This window comes from Theropithecus gelada, chromosome 16 (assembly GCF_003255815.1).
Source record: "Theropithecus gelada isolate Dixy chromosome 16, Tgel_1.0, whole genome shotgun sequence".
Classification (NCBI taxonomy): Eukaryota; Metazoa; Chordata; class Mammalia; order Primates; family Cercopithecidae; genus Theropithecus; species Theropithecus gelada.
This window is the reverse complement of record NC_037684.1, coordinates 52,178,775-52,197,454: the sequence shown is the minus strand read 5'-3', so window position 1 is coordinate 52,197,454 and position 18,680 is coordinate 52,178,775. Positions and strand designations below refer to the sequence as shown.

Here is an 18,680-nt window from a genome sequence, read left to right as displayed (position 1 = left end):
TTGGTCCCCGAATGGCCTTACTTATGAATATTTTGTAGATAATATAATGAAGCACTGTGAGCCCACTACCCAGACCCAAGACCCAGAATATTCACTACCTGTGCGCTACCTCCCTTTTCCCTCCCCCTGCTGCCTCCTTGGATGTATACCTGCCGATGGCTCACACCTATAATCCCAACATTTTGGGAAGCCAGCATAGGAATTCCTTGAGCCCAGGAATTCGAGACCAGCTTGGGCAACATGGAGAGACCCTATCCTACAAAAAGTTGAGCTTGGTGACGTGTGCCTATAGTCCCAGCTGCTTGTGAGGCTGAGGCAAGAGGGTCACTCGAGCCCCAGAGGCTGAGGCTGCAGGGAGCTGTGATCACACCACTGCCAACCTGGGTGACAGAGCGAGACCCTGTCTCAGCAACACAAAGATGCTGGGCACGGTGGCTCACGCCTGTAACCCCAGCACATTGGGAGACCGAGGCTGGTGGATCGGAGTTTGAGAGTCAGGAGTTTGAACAGCCTGGCCAACATTGTGAAACCCCGTCTCTACTAAAAATACAAAAAATTAGCTGGGCGTGGTGGCAGCACCTGTAATCCCAGCTACCCAGGAGGCTGAGGCAGGAGAATTGCTTGAACCCAGGAGGTGGAGGTTGCAGTGAGCCGAGATTGCGCCACTGCACTCCAGCCTGGGTGACAGAGCGAGACTCCATCTCAAAAAAGAAAAAAAAAAAGAAACAAAAGGTATACCTGCTGAATTTGGGGCTTAGCCCTCCCTATCTTTATCCGTACATGTATGCTAAACATAGTGTTTAGTTTTACTTGGTTTTGAACTTTATAAAAAGGATATTATGTGGGGTCTTTTGGAAGCTAGGCTTTTTGGGCTCAGCATGGTTACTGAATTCATCCACATCACACAAACGCCTCTCTTACTCATTTTCACTGCAGCATATCCTCATCGTGTGTATGATCATAGCTTCTCCTGTTTCGTGCTTGTTTCCAAAAAGAGGACTATATCTCTGATGCATTTGAATCAAAAGACTGGGTATCAAAAAGTGCTTTTGGCACAGCTGGGATGTAGGTGTGGGAAAGATCCCATTTATTGCTCTTTTTTTTTTTTCCTATTTTTACCCTTTTTCCCCAGAAAAGATTGACCTGTTCTTATAAAATATTTAATTTGCAAATATGAGGCCAGGCGCGTTGGCTCATACCTGTAATCCCAGCACTTTGGAAGGCAGAGGTGGGTGGATCACTTGAGGTCAGGAGTTCAAGACCAGCCCAGCCAACATGTGACGAAACCCCTTCTCTATTAAAAATACAAAAATTAGCTGGGCGTGGTGGTGCATGCCTGTAATCCCAGCTATTCGTGAGGCTGAGGCAGGAAAATTGCTTGAACCCAGGAGGCAGAGGTTGCAGTGAGCTGAGATTGCACCACTGCACTCCAGCCTGGGGGCAGAGGGAGGCTCCATCTCAAAATAAATAAATAAATGTACAGATATGAGTCCTAGGCACTGTCTTAGTCACTAGAGATGAGCAGTGAGTCATGCACATGGAACCACAGGACTCCTGCTCTGGTGGAGGACGCAGGTGATGAGTGAGTAACAGCTGGAACTCTGGCTGTGTGGGGCGAGGTGCCCAGCGGGACCCCAAGTGCATGCCTCTGAGAAACTCGAGCCGGACTTCCCTGGAGAACACGAAGCTCATGGAACCAACAAGCGTTACGCTCATTCGGATGGGGTGGGAGCAGCAACCCACAAGACTTTTTGTTTTTGCTTTTGGGTTTTTAAATCACGAGTAGCTTAGGTCTCTGTTGTCTGTGGCTTTCTGCTTGAGGCCAAGTAGAGAAAATTTGGGGCCGGGCATGGTGGTTCACACCTGTAATCCCAGCACTTTGGGAGGTCGAGGCAGGTGGATGGCTTGAGCCCGGGAGTTTGAGACCAGCCTGGGCAACATAGTGAGATTGTGTCTCTATAAAAACAAAAAGTAGCCAGGCACACTGGCCTGCACCTATAGTTCCAGCTACTAGGGAGGCTGAGGTGGGAGGATCCCTCGAGCCTGGGAGGTCGAGGCTGCAGTGAGCTGTGATTGCGCCACTGCATTCCAGCCTGAGTGACAGAGACCCTATCTTAGGGGGAAAAAAAAGCAAATTTTGATCTTAGCCTGGTTTGTATCTATCCTCTGGTTCCAGAATGTCATGGGCTAGGGTTGCAAAGTCTCTCCACAATTTGCTGTAGGCTCAACATGATTAAGAAGGAAGCTGGGCCGGGCGCGGTGGCTCAAGCCTGTAATCCCAGCACTTTGGGAGGCCGAGACGGGCGGATCACGAGGTCAGGAGATCGAGACCATCCTGGCGAACACGGTGAAACCCCGTCTCTACTAAAAAATACAAAAAACTAGCCGGGCGAGGTGGTGGGCGCCTGTGGTCCCAGCTACTCGGGAGGCTGAGGCAGGAGAATGGCGTGAACCCGGGAGGCAGAGCTTGCAGTGAGCCGAGATCGCGCCACTGCACTCCATCCAGCCTGGGAGACAGAGCCAGACTCCGTCTCAAAAAAAAAAAAAAGAAGGAAGCTGGGGGTCAGGAGGGCTGCTGTTTCTCAAAAGCCACAAGGATTTCTCGGGGCAGGGTGTCACCGTGCTCCTGCTGTTCCTGCACTTGCGTTGTGTCCGGCTATTTTTTGCATATGGAGACCTGGAGCGTAGCCGCCTGTCACTATAACATCACCTCTGTCTGAGAGGGCAGAGAGGATGTTAGGGGATGACTGAGTTAAAAGCCATGGCCACAATGGGGCCCAAACATTGAGTAGCCAAGGTCTTCATGCCTTAGCCTGGAAGCCACAGTCTGATGGGGGGACCAGCCTGCCTTTGAGTGGGTTATTCTTGTTTCTGTTTTCAAAGGTAGTATTTGTGACCCGTGTGTTCTCGGTTAGGAATCGCCCCTTCTTGGCCACACTTGAGCTACAACTAGGTGTGGAAACAGGCAGTGAGACAGGGTGGAGGGTGACTCATCTCTGCCCGGACGGTCACACCTACACTGTCCCATGGCAGCAGGACCAGACACCCGGCCCTTTCCCACCTGTCCTGCGGAAGGCTAAGGGGACGGGCTGGTTCTTTAACTGGGGCATTGGCGTGGGCACTAAAACAGCTCTCCAGGACGCCCACACCCAAAACCGTGGCCTTCCAGTGATTCTTACGGAAATGTCATGGGTGACTTTCCATCCCAGGGCCTGGCAGCGCCTGTGTTCCCCTCCCCTCTTGGTCACCTTGGCACAGCTGGACTGTAGTGGAAAGGCCTGTGGGGCAGCCTCCAGCCTCCCCTGACTCACCCTGTCCCATGCCTCCACCAGGAGCCGGTGAGAGCCCTACTGCCGGGGTTGGAGCCCTGGCTCTGCCACTTGCCAACAGCTCGGTGACCTGGGCAGAGTGTTAAGGTTTCTGCACTTCCTCCAAGGCCTGGCCCTCCACCTCCTGCCCCTCACACCCAGGTTCCAGCATCTCTCTTCCCACCACCCCTGTTCCGGACACAGGTGCACAGGGCCCGCCCCCTGCCTTGGGAGCCTAAATCCTCCCCGAAGTGCCAGGCACCTCATAAGGCTATGCTGGCGGGCTCAGGGGTGCCCCCTGGACTCACACCCCAGCCCTTGCCCAGCCTCCATTTGACTGTAAAGTAAGGGATGGAGCCACCCGGAAGGGTGTGGGGCTCCTGAGGTTTCCAGAGAGCACTGCCATGCCAGCAGTGGTGAGGACCCCGGATGTGGTGGCCGTGTTCAGCTTCATCGTCCTAAAGCACTTTCAGGCACCCCGCACAGTTCTCCTGCTCTGAACACTTCGCACCTTCTAGAGCTCTGCTTTGGTTTGGTGCTTCTGCTCCCACCCTCGGGGCACAGCTTCCGTGTTCCCGCCTCACTCTGCTTTTGCTGGAACCTTCGTCTTCTGGGCTCTTCTTTGCTCCCTGCCTTGTGCGTTCTTCTCCCGAAACCACAGGGACCCAGGAAGGCCCCCGTGGCTGAGCAGTGGTGCGTGGGTTGCCCTGTTTGTCCGCGAGGCTTGGAGAGGGAGCAGCGGCGTTGCTTGTGCTTGCTGCTGAGGTCAACTGTCCATGGGCTGGGGGAGGCCGGCGGGGTCTGGCAGGTGCCGCCTGCTCACCTCCTGGCCTGCTCTCCCCCAACCTGCTGGCCAGTCGGGTTTTGGATGTGACCCCACACTGGGAACTGCCCTGGGGGATCCATCTTTTCTCCTCACAAATCTCTCTTCCACCCCAAGCCCTGTGTGACCAGGATCTCAGACACATAAGACAAAGGGATATAGGGTTTTTAGAGTGGAGGGGTGGGCAGAGCACCCTCCCTGACCTGCGGTCGTTCTTCCAATGAGTACAAATGGCAAGGAGCTTATATCGAGACCTCCAAGAAGACACGGGGCAGAGGGCTGGGGTGCAGCCTGCACTTGCAACTGCCGTGACAGCCCAGGCCGAATCCTACAGCTGGAGACGGGGCTACACAGATGCACACCCCCCAGGACAAGCTCAGGGAGGCTGGGGGCCGCTCAGCATGGGGCTCGATTGCCAGGCTGTGCTGAGGAGGAAGGGAAAGAGGAGTGGGGACACCAGCCCCCCGCTTTCATTCTCTCCTGGGTGTGTGGCCCCCGGGATTCCAGCCTTCATGTCCCTGTTTCTGTCTCCTGAGAAATGCAGCAAGTTGCAGCCCCCCAGCAACAGCACGAGGAGAGAATCTGCTGCTGCCCCTGGCTACGGAGCTGTCACTGTGGCCCCCTGCTCAGCCGTTGTTGGGGGGCGGATTGCAGGGATGGGTGGGGGTTCCCTCGGTGCCTCACCAAGCTCCCTCTGCCTCCTGCCCTGCACGGTCGTGCTCCTGTCCCTGCTCCAGCTCTGGCTGGGGGTTTGCAGGGCTGAGCTTGGCTCTTCCGTGGGTCTTGGCGGAGAAAATGCAGAGCTGCACTTCCCTCCACAAAGCCGCCCTGTTCTCAGCAAATCCTCCCAGGGTCGGTGCATTTTTTTCGAGTGATTCAGCAGCACGTGAATGGGAAGGGCCGAGCCCAGCCGGAGGCTCTGGCATGAGACCTGCTGGCCCACGAGGGAAAGGGAGGGCAGCAGGACCTGGGCCGGAGGTCCTCCCAGGGCCGCAGAGGGAGGGAGCAGGGCCCTGGGGTGGGGAGGGCAGCAGGAAGGCTGGGCAGAGAGTGCGGCTTAGCTCTGCGTGGCTGAGGTGCTCTGATAGATGCTGTTTCACTCGAGTTCCCCAAGGGGAGCCAAAACGAATGGGCAGGAAGTGAGATGGGAGAGCTGGTCTCCATGGAGACGGGCACTCAGTGGCCAGCAGCTCACGTGCGCTAAAACCTTGGGCAGCCGGGGAGGGAGCGTTCCCTGGCGGGGCGAGGCCTGGAACACCCAGGTGCCCGCTGGCAGGTGGTGTGGCCCAGGGCTGAGGCTGTGCTTCTGTCCCATGATCTCTGTTGTGTGCCCTGTTATCTTCTCTGCCCAACCCTCCCTCCCACCCCCGCCCCCCGACAACAAAACATCTTTTCTGAGTAGTTGTCATTCCAGGCATTTCTCACCCTGGCCTGAGTCATGCTGGCCAAGTCCTCTGTCCTCACCCTGGATGTCACGGTCCTGCCCTGCTCCAGAGCTGCAAGTCACCACTGAGGGTGGACCTGGGGCTCCTCTGTCCCAGCCACCCACAAACTCTCAAGATCAGAGTCTGGAAAGGGAGGTGGTGCCCCACGTCTTCACTTCTGGTGTCTATACCCTCAACTGGGGACAGATGCCCAGTGTGCTCCTATGCCGCCCCCTCTGCTGAGGTCTTTCCTGCTCCCCAGAAGGCCCCATTGCTGGCTTCTGGGGACCGAGGGGGTTGGAGGACCTGAGGGTGGGTCTGGCCTCCGCAGCAGCTGCAGGGCGGGAAGAGCCTGGGTCCCGCCCAGTACCACAGGGCTGTTTTTAATTACCAAGTCACAGCCCCCTTTTCTGCTCATTTCCCTAAAAGGAGTGAGCTGGGAGGAGGTCTGACGCACTGCTGGCCAGAAGGGGCCGGCATGAAGGGGCCGAGGAAGGGCAGAGCCCAGTGCTCGGGGGAGACCCTTGGACTGTCCACCAAGGGCACCCGGCTGTGTCACTTGAGGCCAGAGGCCGAAGGTGAGCTGGACCAGCTAACCCTCGCTGTCACCTCACAACCCTTGTGACACTTCCTGGCTACTCAGCCTTGCCCTGTGCGCCTGCGCCCCATGCATTTCCGTAGGGAGAGGCGTAGCCTCCAAACCTAGAGGACTAGAGCAAGTGTGGGGTCCTTGTAAGCACAGCCCCTTCCTGGATCACCGTCTGCCATCCCTGGCAGCGTCTGTGGCCACTTCTGCCGCTCCAGCTGGCGAGGTCAGCCCCATCCTGCTGAAAGAAGGAGGTGCTGCCTGAATGGAGAACTTCCATGTTTCTAAGTGGTCTTTACTATGATCCCAGATTAGTTACACACAAACATTTAGGGATCCCACAGTGATCTGAGAGCAGGACTATGAGAAATATAGTCATTTATTGCAGTAGTCGCAGGGCAGGGCCACAGCTGTGTTACTGGACATCTGTCCCGAGCTGAGGGTGTAGACACCAGAAGTGGGGAAAAGAGGCTTCACCTCCCTTTTCAGACTCTGATCTTGGGGGCGGCTGGGGCAGAGGGGCCCTGGTACACGCTCAACTGGCGCTTTAGACATATTAATCAAAATGGTCAGGCCAGGCCAGATGGCTCACGCCTATAATCCTAGCACTCTGGGAGGCCAAGGCGGGTGGATCATGTGAGGTCAGGAGTTCGAGACCAGCCTGGCCAACATGGTGAAACCCCGTCTCTACTAAAAAAACACACACACACACACAAATTAGCTGGTCATTGTGGTGGGCACCTGTAATCCCAGCTACTCCAGAGGCTGAGGCAGGAGAATCGCTTGAACCCAGGAGGCGGAGGTTGCAGTGAGCCGAGGTCATGCCATTGCACTCCAGCCTGGGCAACAAGAGCGAAACTCTATCTCAAAAAAAAAAAAAAAAAAAAAAAAAAGTCAATGGTCAAGCAGCCCCAGCCAGATTGACCAGCCATATGGTGTCGTCACATCCACCCAAAAGGGACAAGAGACTCTCACCCTGAATGGCAACGCAAGTTATAGTTACAAACATTAGCAAGGGCTTTACTAACTGTGTGATTTGAGGGTGCAGATGTTGGCGCTCATGGTACCCCGCTTTTCTGGAGAGTTTAGACAGGAGGCATGGAACGTCGCAGTCCTTCCCCAGTAAATGAACAGGGCTGAGTCCACCTGCAACTGCCATTGGATCCTGCCCAGGAGTAAGTGGAGGTTGGGTTTCATCTGGGAGAAAGAATTGTTTCTTTTATAATTCCTCTGAAATGATTGGCATGCAATTCCACCCAGAGGCAAATGAACCAAATGACGCTGGAAGACATCGGCAGCTCCGGCCTGCAGACTATATTTGCATCTACACAGTGCGGAGTCCTCCAGGGCTAGCCCCTGGGATGCAGTGGCCACTGGTCTTCATTGCCACTGTGGGTGCTCCGGGCTGACTCTGACCCAGCTGCAGCATCAGAATGCCCCCCACCCACTGGTGATTGGACCAGTAGGGTCTTTGGCACGTGTTTGAAGCCCCCACCTGACTCCCAGGAATGACCGATGTTCAGAGCTTGGGGACTCCTTGGCATTCTCCGCTGGGCCATGAGCAGAATAGGACAGAGGGGAGGGAGGTGCTTTCCCTGGCAGTGCGGGTCCTGTGGGCGCCCCTCCCCACGTGGAAGCTGGAGCCTGCAGAAGAGGGTGGACAGCTGGGAGGGCCAGTGCCCTCTGGTGATACGGAGCAAACCCTCCCAGTCCAAGTCAGCGCGCACGCAAGGCGCAGATGATCGGGCCGGGTTTTGACTGTGTGTTTAGCAGCCGAATGTGTTTCTGAGTCCCAGGGATCCCTGCACCTCGTCTGGGCAGACAGGTGACTTTGAGGGACAGTGGGCCACCTTCTCCTGCTGCCTGAGCGCGTCCCTCAGCCAAGACAGGCGCTGTGCTGTTACAGGGTGTGGAGTGCCCTGGGAAGAGGCTGTGATCGGTCTAAAGGCTGGGTGTTGATGTCCACTGGTTTGCCTGTCCCAAACCTGGGCCTGGGGGCCCGGCAGAGTGGCTCAAGTGGAAATGTTCTGTATGGTATATTTATACATATAGCACGTGGGATCCCTCCAGCGAGCAGTTCGGCCCTGGCAAGATAATAAAGAGAATTCAATGAGTGTGGAATAAATGCATTTCTTAGAGGCAATTTTCTTTTTCTTTCAAAGGCAGGGTCTCCTTCTGTCACCCAGGACCAAGGCGCAGTGGTGCGTTCATAGCTCACTGCAGCCTTGAACGTCTAGGTTCATGCAATTCTCCTGAGTAGCTGGGACTATAGGCATATGCTGCCACGCCCAGCTAATTTTTGTGGTTTTTTGTTTGTTTTGTTTTGTTTTTTTTGTTTGTTTTTTAACAGATGAGGTATTGCTATGTTACTCAGGCTGGTCTTGAACTCCTAGCTTTAAGCAACCCACCCGCCTTGGCCTCCCAAGTGCTGGGATTACAAGTGTGAGCCACTGCACCCGGCCTTTTGAGGCAATTTCCTTTTGGGGTCTGGCTCCCTCCCCCAGTTGTGGGCATAGCTTGTTCTTATTTTCCGCAGGAACTTCCGTAGTGCTTCTGTGGACACAGTAGGATTGGAAAGGTGTTGGTGGGTGTGTGAAGGGGACATGAGGATGCAGGACCCACATGTTGATGGCAGCAGAGGGGACACCGAGGAGAGAGAACAAGAGAGGACCGTGCCACAGAAGCCCTGGCATCTCTGCCTGGGGCTGGCGTGGCTGGAGTCTGGAGGGTGCCGCCCCTCAGGCCAGCCTTTGGCCCTGGCACATGCTGGTGACACCAGGTTCTCCAGTAAGCCGCCTTCACTGTCTGCGGCCATCCGAGAGTAGCAGCCAGTGCGGCCTCCTGGTTTTCTAGGGGCTGTTGTGATTCTCAAAGTCTGACCGTAGCCCGTCCTCTTTGGATTGTCCGCCGCGACCTTGGTTTTCTGCCCACCCAGTTCTTTTCCGTCCCCACTCTGGCGGGTGCGTTAGGGGTTGTTTTTGCAGGGGGAGAGGTGACATCATGTGGTGTCCTGGGCTGGAGGGGTGGGGGTGGGGACCCCGCGGTTGTGTGTGCTTTGAATTCAGCCGACGGTTGTACATTCCAGTAGCCGGCATCTGGCAGTGAATTCATCAGCCAGTGTATCACCCTTGATCTCAAACCCAGATGTTGTGTTCACAGCAGAAGGGAAAGAAGGAAAAACGAAATCCGAGACGCTCAGGGAGAGGCCGTGGTTTTTGGGCTCAGGGCAGTTAGAACGAGAATCTTTATAAAGACTCCCCCCTCTCGCAGCTTGCCTCTGGCTCCTTGGAGAAGGGGCAGAGGAGCAGAGCAGTCCCCTCTTCGGGGCATGGACAGGAGATGGGCTGATGCCAACCCCCCCGCCCCAGTGCCTAACACCAGGCCCAGCACCCAGTAGGTGTTCAATAAACGTGTCTGTGCCACGATTTTCATTTCTTCCCAGATTCCTTATGTCTCTTCGATTTCCCCAGCCCTGTTCTTCACATGGTCTGGACTCAGAGAGGCCCTCCCCTTGGAGTGGCCTTCTTTCCCCTACAGTCCTGGTGATCCATCCCGGAGCCCAGAGTGGGGACCACTGCTATTGGCATGGAAATGTGTTCCGGAGAGCTCTCTCTCCCTCCTCCTCTGTCCACCACTGGCCATTGGAAACTCTCCTTCTCTGCGTTCCTGTCCGTCGTCTGTCGCCTTGCCTGGATTGGATGCTCCTCCCAGGCAAGGCTTTCTGCATGCAGGATCCACCCTGTACCTTCTCTTCACCTGCTGTCGCCTCTGGGCAACAACCCCCAACAGGTACCCGCCGCTCTGAGCAGGTCAGCGGTGCAGATCCTGCTATGCCGACCGGTGTGCACTGATAAAAGCTGTCAACCAGCCCCTCTCCGTCATGTCTGCGGCACGCTGGTGCTTTGGGGAAGGTTGCCGTGGAACTGGTCCTTCTTTGCCTCTCTTGATTCCCATTTTCCTTCTTTCATGTAATTTCTCATTTTGCAAAGTGGGGGAGGAGGTGCCCACCCCCAATTTAAAGAGACCCTGAAGAATCGGAATTCTGTTCCCCAGGAGCAGACTAAAGCAGCCCAGTGGAGATGGGGATACCCTCAGGCTCTGCTCCTCCAGGCCCCTCACCCCCACTTCCCTGCAGGCATCTGGCGGCCTCCTCGCCAGTTCTCTTTCTAGTCCTAACCCTGCGTGGCTACCCTGGACCCTTGGTTCAACCAGCCTCCTCTTTTCGGACACTTTAAAGGAGGGAAGTGTATCATCTGCAGCCCCCAGGCAAAGCTAGCACGTTGGGAGGTTGCATCAAATCGAGACTCTGTGACCTGCTGACCAGGACGAGGTCTCCATACCTGAGTGGCGTGATGCCACTGTCCCAATGCCTCACCCACAGGAGTGGGAGAGTTCGCCTTGCTTATCTCTGTGATGCTCATGGTCCTGAACCATACGCACATGAGTTCCCGGGCACCGCAGGCTCCACACCAGCCCCTGTAGCCATCACCATGAACTCTCAAGTGTCAGGACTGTTGTCATCGTCTCCGTCTTAGGTGTGAACAGCTGTGGCTCAATGAAGTCAAGGAACTTCTCAAAGATCACCCAGCCATCCAGGGGCGAATGCAAGATCTCTGTCTCTTGCTGCCTCCTTCAAACAAGTGCCCAGCTGCCACCTGGGAGCCTTAGGCATTTTTGTAAGAGAACAACATGTGAACCTCAATGCCCAGGGTAGGATGCAACATTTTGGCCATTTTTAAGTAATCTTTGCTTATTTTCTAAACTCCAGTGACATGCTTATTGAGTGCCTATTGTACGTTAAGCGTTGTGCAGCATAGTGGATCATTGAAAGGCAGCTCCAAGGCCGGGCACTGTGGCTCACGCCTGTAATCCCAGCACATTGGGAGGTGGGTGGATCACAAGGCCAGGAGTTCAAGACCAGCCTGGCCATCATGGTGAAACCCTGTCTCTACTAAAAAAAAAAATGCAAAAACTTAGCCGGGCATGGTGGTGCGTGCCTGTAATCCCAGCTACTTGGGAGGCTGAGGCAGGAGAATTGCTTGAACCCAGGAGGCAGAGGTTGCAGTGGGCCAAGATTGCACCACTGCACTCCAGCCTGATGACAGAGCAAGACTCCATCTCAAAAAGAAAGAAAACAAAAAAAAAGAAAAGCAGCTCCAGAAATTTCCAAAGTAACATACAGAATTCAGTAGACTGTAGTAAAGGCCGGCTTGCTACTCCTTCTGGAACTGTTGATTCCTTTGGATTCTGCTGGTTTGCTTTTTTTTTTTTTTGAGACGGAGTCTTGCTCTGTCATCCAGGCTGGAGTGCAGCTGCGCGATCTCCGCTCACTGCAAGCTCCGCCTCCCGGGTTCATGCCATTCTCCTGCTTCAGCCTCCTGAGTGGCTGGGACTACAGGCGCCCTCCACCACGCCCGGCTAATTTTTTTGTATTTTTAGTAGAGATGGGGTTTCACCGTGTTCGCCAGGATGGTCTCGATCTCCTGACCTCGTGATCCGCCCGCCTCAGCCTCCCAAAGTGCTGGGATTACAGGCGTGAGCCATGGCGCCTGGCCTCCTTTTTTTTTTTTTTTTTTTTTTTAAAGACAACGTCTCACTCTGTTGCCCAGGCTGGAGTGCGGTGGCATGATCTCAGCTCACTGCAACTTTCACCTCCTGGGTTCAAGCAATTCTCCTGCCTCAGCCTCCCAAGTGGCTGGGATTACAGGTACCTGCCACCACACCTGGCTGATTTTTGTATTTTTAGTAGAGATGGGGTTTCACCATGTTGGCTAGGCTGGTCTCCAACTCCTGACCTCAAGTGATCTGCCCGCCGTGGCCTCCCGAAGTGCTGGGATTATAGGAGTGAGCTGCCGTGCCCAGCCCTGGTTTGCTTTTGGACTGGTGACTCTGCTACATGAAAAGCAAACTTTGACCAAGTTAATCTGGCGCATTGACCGAGTTGCATACACATTTTTCGGTGCAGCATTGTCATAAGGTATATAGATTAGGCAGGGAGCAAGAGAGCCAAGGACAAACCGCACCTGGGCCACCAGCCCAAAGTTGTCAGCAGCATCTCAGCTCCATCTGGCAAACAGTGAGCACCACCTGTTCTGCCGTCAGAATCTAGCCTCAACCTGTTAGGACCTCCCAGGGCCCTGAGCAGACAGGTGTGCAGGAATTGACAGCAGGATGGAAAAGAGATGGTGAATATACCAAGTGCTGCAGAAGGACAGGATTTCCCAGAGGAAGACAGAAAAGGGCTATTTTAGCTGGGTCTTGAAGGATGAAGAGAAGTTCTCCAAGCAGAGAGAGGGAGATGGCATTTGGGGTAGAAGAAACTTGCCTGTTCAGGCTGGGCACGGTGGCTCACACCTGTAATCCCAGCACTTTGGGAGGCCAAGGTGGGTGGATCACTTGAGGTCAGGAGTTCGAAACCAGCCTGGCTAACATGCCAAACCCTGTCTCTACTAAAAATACAAAAAAAAAAAAAAAATAGCCTGGCAAGGTGGCAGGTGCCTGTAATCCCAGCTACTCAGGAGGCTGAGGCAGGAGAATTGCTTGAACCTGGGAGGCGGAGGTTGCAGTGAGCCAAGATCGAGCCATTGCACTCCAACCTGGGTGACAAGAATGAAACTCCGTCTCAAAAAAATATATATGATAATTAGCCAGGCGTGGTGGTGCATGCCTGTAATCCCAGCTACTTGGGAGGCTAAGGCAGGAGAGTCACTTGAATCCGGGAGACGGAGGTTGCAGTGAGCTGAGATCACACCACTGCACTCCAGCCTTGGAGGGTGACAGAGTAAGACTCTGTCTCAAAAAAAAAAAAAGGAAAGAAACTTGCCTGTTCAGAGGTATGGATGCACCTGGGCGTGTTCAGGGCAGGGGAGTATTATGAACTGGTAGAATAGCAGGAGCACGGGTAGGGAGTGTTGGGCACAGCAGCCGAGTCGCCTGACTGACTTCAGGTTGCAAAGGCTCTCATATTTTAGGGGGAGTGGCAGGGAGCAGCCAAGGATGATGTTTGAGCAGAAAGGAACGTGAATACAAAAAGACAGCTGGTGTCAGTGGATGAGAGGATGGTTGGGAGGGCACTGGAAATAGGGGGCAGTCAGGGCAAAGCCCTCTGTTCTGGTGTGGCCTGCCGGGAGACATTCCCTAGATGTGGCTTTTCAGGATGAGGCCTGGCTTAGCCTGGGAAACAGGAACCTGTGGCCTTGGCCAGTCATGACTCAGCTCCAACAGAAGACGAAAGAAGAATGGGGTTTGTGCCCAGGCGGGGCAGTGGGGCTATGGCGTGGGACTCTGGTGCGAGCCTGGGATCCAGAGAGCATTGCTGGGGCCCGGGGGCATGGACACAGATGGAGTCTGTGGGCCTCCATGCCCCTGTGGGAAGAGACAGCCCTGCCTAAGGGGTTCCAAGAGATTTGAGCTGACCACGTGGGCCGGGGCTGGGGCTGGGGCTGGGAGGCTGCCTGGAGCCTGGCGTGGTTTGCTCCTTTCCTCTCTGTTTTGCTCATATCCACCCTAACATAGCACTTACCCAGAGTGACCCTGAATAGCTGAGTTTGGGAGGGCAAAGCTTTTAAAGCCATTAAAACAGACCATGTCACCAACTAATGGCCTTGAAATTAAAAAAGGGAGGGTTCTACCCAACCCTGCCTGAGTGACTGCATGAATTACCCATCTGCTTGTCCTCAGGTTACCAGGAGCAGAAAAGAGTCCTGGCTTAATTGCTAGGAGAAAGCCGTGTGTTGCATGGCCTGTCAGCAACCTCAGGCTCCAGAATATTCTGGAATTGCCCCAGCCCTGCCTCTTCTCCATCTCCCTCCTCTTTGGTTGTGGCTTAGCTGGGCTCCTCTTTTCTTCTGTTTGTCCTTCCTCAGCATCTGTCCCTTGGGTCTGCCAGTGTGCCTGCTAATGTCTCCTTTGGGTAAAACTTTCTGAGCCTGCCCCTGTTGTGCCCTTGATAGAATCTGTGTTACTGCAAAGAATCACCCAGGGCTGGCACAGTGGCTCACGCCTGTAATCCCAGCACTTTGGGAGGCTGAGGCAGGTGGATCATTTGAAGTCAAGAGTTTGAGAACAGCCTGGCCAATGTGATGAAACCCTGTCTCTACTAAAAATACAAAACTTAAGGTTGGGCACGGTGGCTCACACCTATAATCCCAGCACTTTGGGAGGCCAAGGCAGGTGGATCACCTGAGGTCAGGAGCTCAAGACCAGCCTAGTCAACATGGCAAAACCCTGTCTCTACTAAAAATACAAAAATTAGCTGGGTGTGGTGGCAACTGCCTGCACTCTGAGCTACTTGGGAAGCTGAGGCAGAAGAATCTCTTGAACCCAGGAGGCAGAGGTTGTTGTGAGTCGAGATCATGCCACTGCACTCTAGCCTGGGCAACAGAGTGAGACTCCATCTGAAAAAAAAAAAAAAAATTAACCAGGTGTGGTGACAAGCGCCTGCAATCCCAGCTACTGGAGAGGCTAAGGCAGGAGAATCACTTGAACCTGGGAGGCGGAGATTGCAGTGAGCCAAAATTGTGCCACTGCACTCCAGCCTGGGCAACAGAGCGAGATTCCATCTAAAAAAAAAAAAATTACTCATAGAACATTTTCCAGGTCAGAACAGCTGGACAGACCTTTCCAGATGTAAGACCCCCAAACCTAAATATGCCAGGTACTTTTGAGGCCCCTTTAAGGTGGGTAACTCTCACTTTGCCCTCGGCCCAGAAAAGCTTGTTTCCAATAGGCGGTGGCTAGAGGGTGGGTTAATGTCCCATCCTTCATGGAATGTGTGGGATTGCGGGTCAGTTCAGTGGTGTACCTGCTTGCCCCAGCCACCAGTGAGTACCCACTGGAGAGAAGGAAAAAAAAGGCAAAAGCACTCAAGCATGATATCAACAGATGAGCTTCAGTCAAATCAATGACTGCCTCCCACGGTTACAGAAACCGCCCTGGTCACAAGGGACTCTGGGCTTCTGGCTTGAGCCCTGTCAACAAAGAAGGGATTCTTGTTGAAGAATCGTGGAAGGAGGAGGAGGCTGGGCATCATCTCTCAGCTTGGAGGGAGGGACACCGTGCTGGGGGCTGGGATCACCATGCCCCTTGCCCGCCTCGCACCTTGCTGCTGTCCGTAACCCCCCAGCGCCTCCTACAGGCCTGGACACCTTATCCCTCTCCTTAGCCCCAGGAGCATGTTTCGGGAACTCTCCTCACCTCTGTGTCTTGTGTTTTGCAGTGATCAGGGCCAAAGCGGTCAGCGAGAAGGAGGTGGACTCTGGAAACGACATTTACGGCAACCCAATCAAGAGGATCCAGTATGAGATCAAGCAGATAAAGGTATTAGTGGCCGCCGGCGTCCCGGGCTGCACTGTGGGCACAGCTGTGGGGTGTTGGGGTGGGCAGAGATCCTGGGTCCCTGGAACACGATCTGGCCACCTGACGCAGAGCAGAGGATGAGGTCATCAAGCTGCAGATAGATCCGATTTCCCTTCATCCTCGAATGCCTGAAAAGTTGTGTGGAGATGACATGTTCCCCACAAGTTCAGTTCCTTCAGAAACCTGTCTGGGCGTCGTGGCTCACGCCTGTAATCCCAGCTCTTCGGGAGGCCAAGGTGGGCGGATCACTTGAGCTCAGGAGTTCAAGACCAGCCTGGGCAACGTGGTGAAAATCCATCTCTAGAAAAAAACTAGCCAGGCGCGGTAGCGCCGCGTGTGGTTCCAGCTATTCAGGAAGCTGAGGTGGGAGAATCGCTTGAGCCCAGGAGGCGGAGGCTGCAGTGAGACGACATCTCACCACTGTATTCCAGCCTGGGTGACAGAGTGAGACCCTGTATTTAAAAAAAAAAAAAACGTGGCAGGGAGGGCAGGGCCTGACCTGGGGCAGGAGAGGTGATGCTGTTGTCATTGATAGTAACTAACATGGTCTGTAAGAGAGAAGAAAATTCATGTCGCAGGTGGAGGGACAGCCGTGTGATATGGTAGTAGTTGTAGTCATCCATATTTAGTTTTGTTATTAAAAATAAAAAGTAGGCCGGGCACAGTGTCTCACGCCTATACTTCCAGCATGTTGGCAGGCTGAGGCGGGTGGATCACCTGAAGTCAGGAGTTCAAGACCAGCCTGACCAACATGGAGAAACCCCATCTCTACTAAAAATGCAAAAATTAGCTGGGCATGGCTGGGCACGGTGGCTCACACCTGTAATCCGGGCACTTTGGGAGTCCGAGACGGGCGGATCACCAGGTCAGGAGATCGAGACCATCCTGGTTAACACGGTGAAACCCCATCTCTACTAAAAATAAAAAAAAATTAGCCGGGCATGGTGGCGGGCGCCTGTAGTCCCAGCTACTCAGGAGGCTGAGGCAGGAGAATAGCGTGAACCCGGGAGGCAAAGCTTGCAGTGAGCTGAGATTGTGCCACTGTACTCCAGCCTGGGTGACAAAGCAAGACTCCGTCTCAAAAAAAAAAAAAAAAAAAAATTAGCTGGGCATGGTGGCGAGCGCCTGTGATCCCAGCTACTTGGGAGGCTGAGGCAAGAGAATCACTTGAACCCAGGAGGTGGAGGTTGCGGTTAGCTGAGATCATGCCACTGCACTCCAGCCTGGGCGATAAGAGCGAAACCCCATTTCAAAACAAAAAAAAAGTAGTTGAAAATCAGTGTTATCAGAAGGTCAGTGGAATGCTTTATCATCACATCTATGTCAGTTTAAGGGGATGACCTAGTCTGTCAGTGCCTGAGCCTCTTTCTTTATGAAGCAGGAAAGAGGATCTGCTCTTACGACCTCATAAAGGGGTCGTGAAAAGGCCAGTGTCAGTACCAAGGAAAGGCTTTTAGCCTTTTGGCAAATGATGTCATTTAATACAGCATCAACATGACCTTTCTTGGTACAAGTTGGAGTGTCACTCTCAAAAAACCATTTGTCATGACATCAGGCATGCTCCCATTCCATTTGGGTTTGCTTTATTGAAACTCTTCAAGGGGGGCAAAAAGCAGCCTCCCCGAGTGCTGGGAAAATGTCATTCTTCAGCTGGGGGCAGCAGGTGTGTTCCTGAAAGGCTGTGAGTAAATCAGATGTTGAGAATGCAAACTCCTCTGGCCCATGGCGTTATGTCCTAATTCCTGAGGTGCCTCTCTGCTCTCATTGCCATCAAGTAGACAATATTTGATCGAAATTCCTAGAAATATGGGTTGGGCGGAGTGGCTTATGCCTGTAATCCCAGCACTTTGGGAGGCCGAGGCAGGAGGATTGCTTGAGCTCAGGAGTTTGAGACCAGCCTGGGTGATAGAGCAAGACCTTGTCTCTACTAATTTAAAAAAAAAAAAAAAAAAGCCGAGCATGGTGGCACGCACCTGTAGTCCCAGCTACTCGGGAGTCTGAGGTGGGAGGATCACTTGAGCCTGGGAAGTTGAGGTGTAGCCCCAGCCTGGGCAACAGAGTGAGACCCTATCTCAAAAAAATAAAAAATTCCTGGAAATATGCAAAAGTCATGGTCCTTCATGGTGGTCCAGAGTCATGCAGAGGTACAAAAGCCCCTCCCCAGAGATTCAGAAATGACCTCATTGGGGCAGGGGGGGTGAGGGGACAGAGGTGTTGTCTGAGGATGTCACGCTCTAGATGACAGTCTTGTGCCCACCTGCTGTGATCTGCCACACTAAAAGTTGAGTGACTCCAAAGAGTCACTTCGCTATAAAAAGTCTTTTTCTTTTCTTTTTTTTTTTTTTTTTTTGAGATGGAGTCTCACTCTGTCACCCAGGCGGGAGTGCAGTGGCGCCATCTCAGCTCCCTGCAACCTCCGCCTTGCGGGTTCAAGGGATTCTCCTGGCTCAGCCTCCCAAGTAGCTGGGATTACAGGCGCTTGCCACCACGCTCAGCTAATTTTTGTGTTTTTAGTAGAAACGAGGTTTTGCTACGTTGGCCAGGCTGGTCTCAAACTCCTGACCTCAAGCAATCCGCCCACCTCAGCCCCTCAAAGTGCTGGGATTACAGCCATGAGCCCTGAGCCCAGCTGTAACGGTCCTTTTCTAATCCATGCAATTTGCCCTTCCCGGTCCTCTTTGGTGCTGGCTACACCCCGGATACAGATTGGGCCGCCCGCGGCGTTCTGGATGGGAACGAAATTCCCCGACTGTGCAGCCTCCCTCTGCTTACGTGTCCTCCTCCTTGTCTTTCCAGATGTTCAAAGGGCCTGAGAAGGATATAGAGTTTATCTACACGGCCCCCTCCTCGGCAGTGTGTGGGGTCTCGCTGGACGTTGGAGGAAAGAAGGAATATCTCATTGCAGGTGTGTATGAGTGGGGCCATCAGCCGGAGGCTCACACCGAAGTGGGGCTGTTCCTAGACGCCTTCCAGGGCTCGTTTCCCAGGCTCGAGGAGTGGGGAGGTGGAGTAGCTAAGGAACAGTGAGGCAGGGTACGGAGCCCTGACACTGAACGGTGCCCTCTCGGCCACTTCCTGTCAGAGAATGCTAGTGAATGTTCACCTACCTGCCAATTTCCTAGGAAATCTGAGATTGGTAGACAAAAAAAGTGAGCATTTTTGCCTTTTGCTCCTAAAAGGGA

At 53.9% G+C, this 18,680-nt stretch overlaps 1 protein-coding gene across 2 annotated transcripts in view; it reads left to right on the top strand.

Moving 5' to 3' along the window:
- The window catches only part of TIMP2 (TIMP metallopeptidase inhibitor 2), a 72,048-nt gene that overhangs the window by 34,312 nt on the left and 19,056 nt on the right, over window positions 1–18,680 (top strand). Inside the window, exons 1-3 of one of the 2 annotated variants that reach the window (XM_025361066.1) lie at window positions 15,137–15,249; window positions 15,359–15,459; window positions 18,295–18,403. In XM_025361066.1, coding sequence (XP_025216851.1) covers window positions 15,219–15,249; window positions 15,359–15,459; window positions 18,295–18,403 — 241 coding nt within the window. In that variant the 5' untranslated portion in view covers window positions 15,137–15,218. Of the gene's footprint in view, window positions 1–15,136; window positions 15,250–15,358; window positions 15,460–18,294; window positions 18,404–18,680 lie in introns of those variants that run through there. The other variant, XM_025361065.1, reaches the window with a different exon arrangement.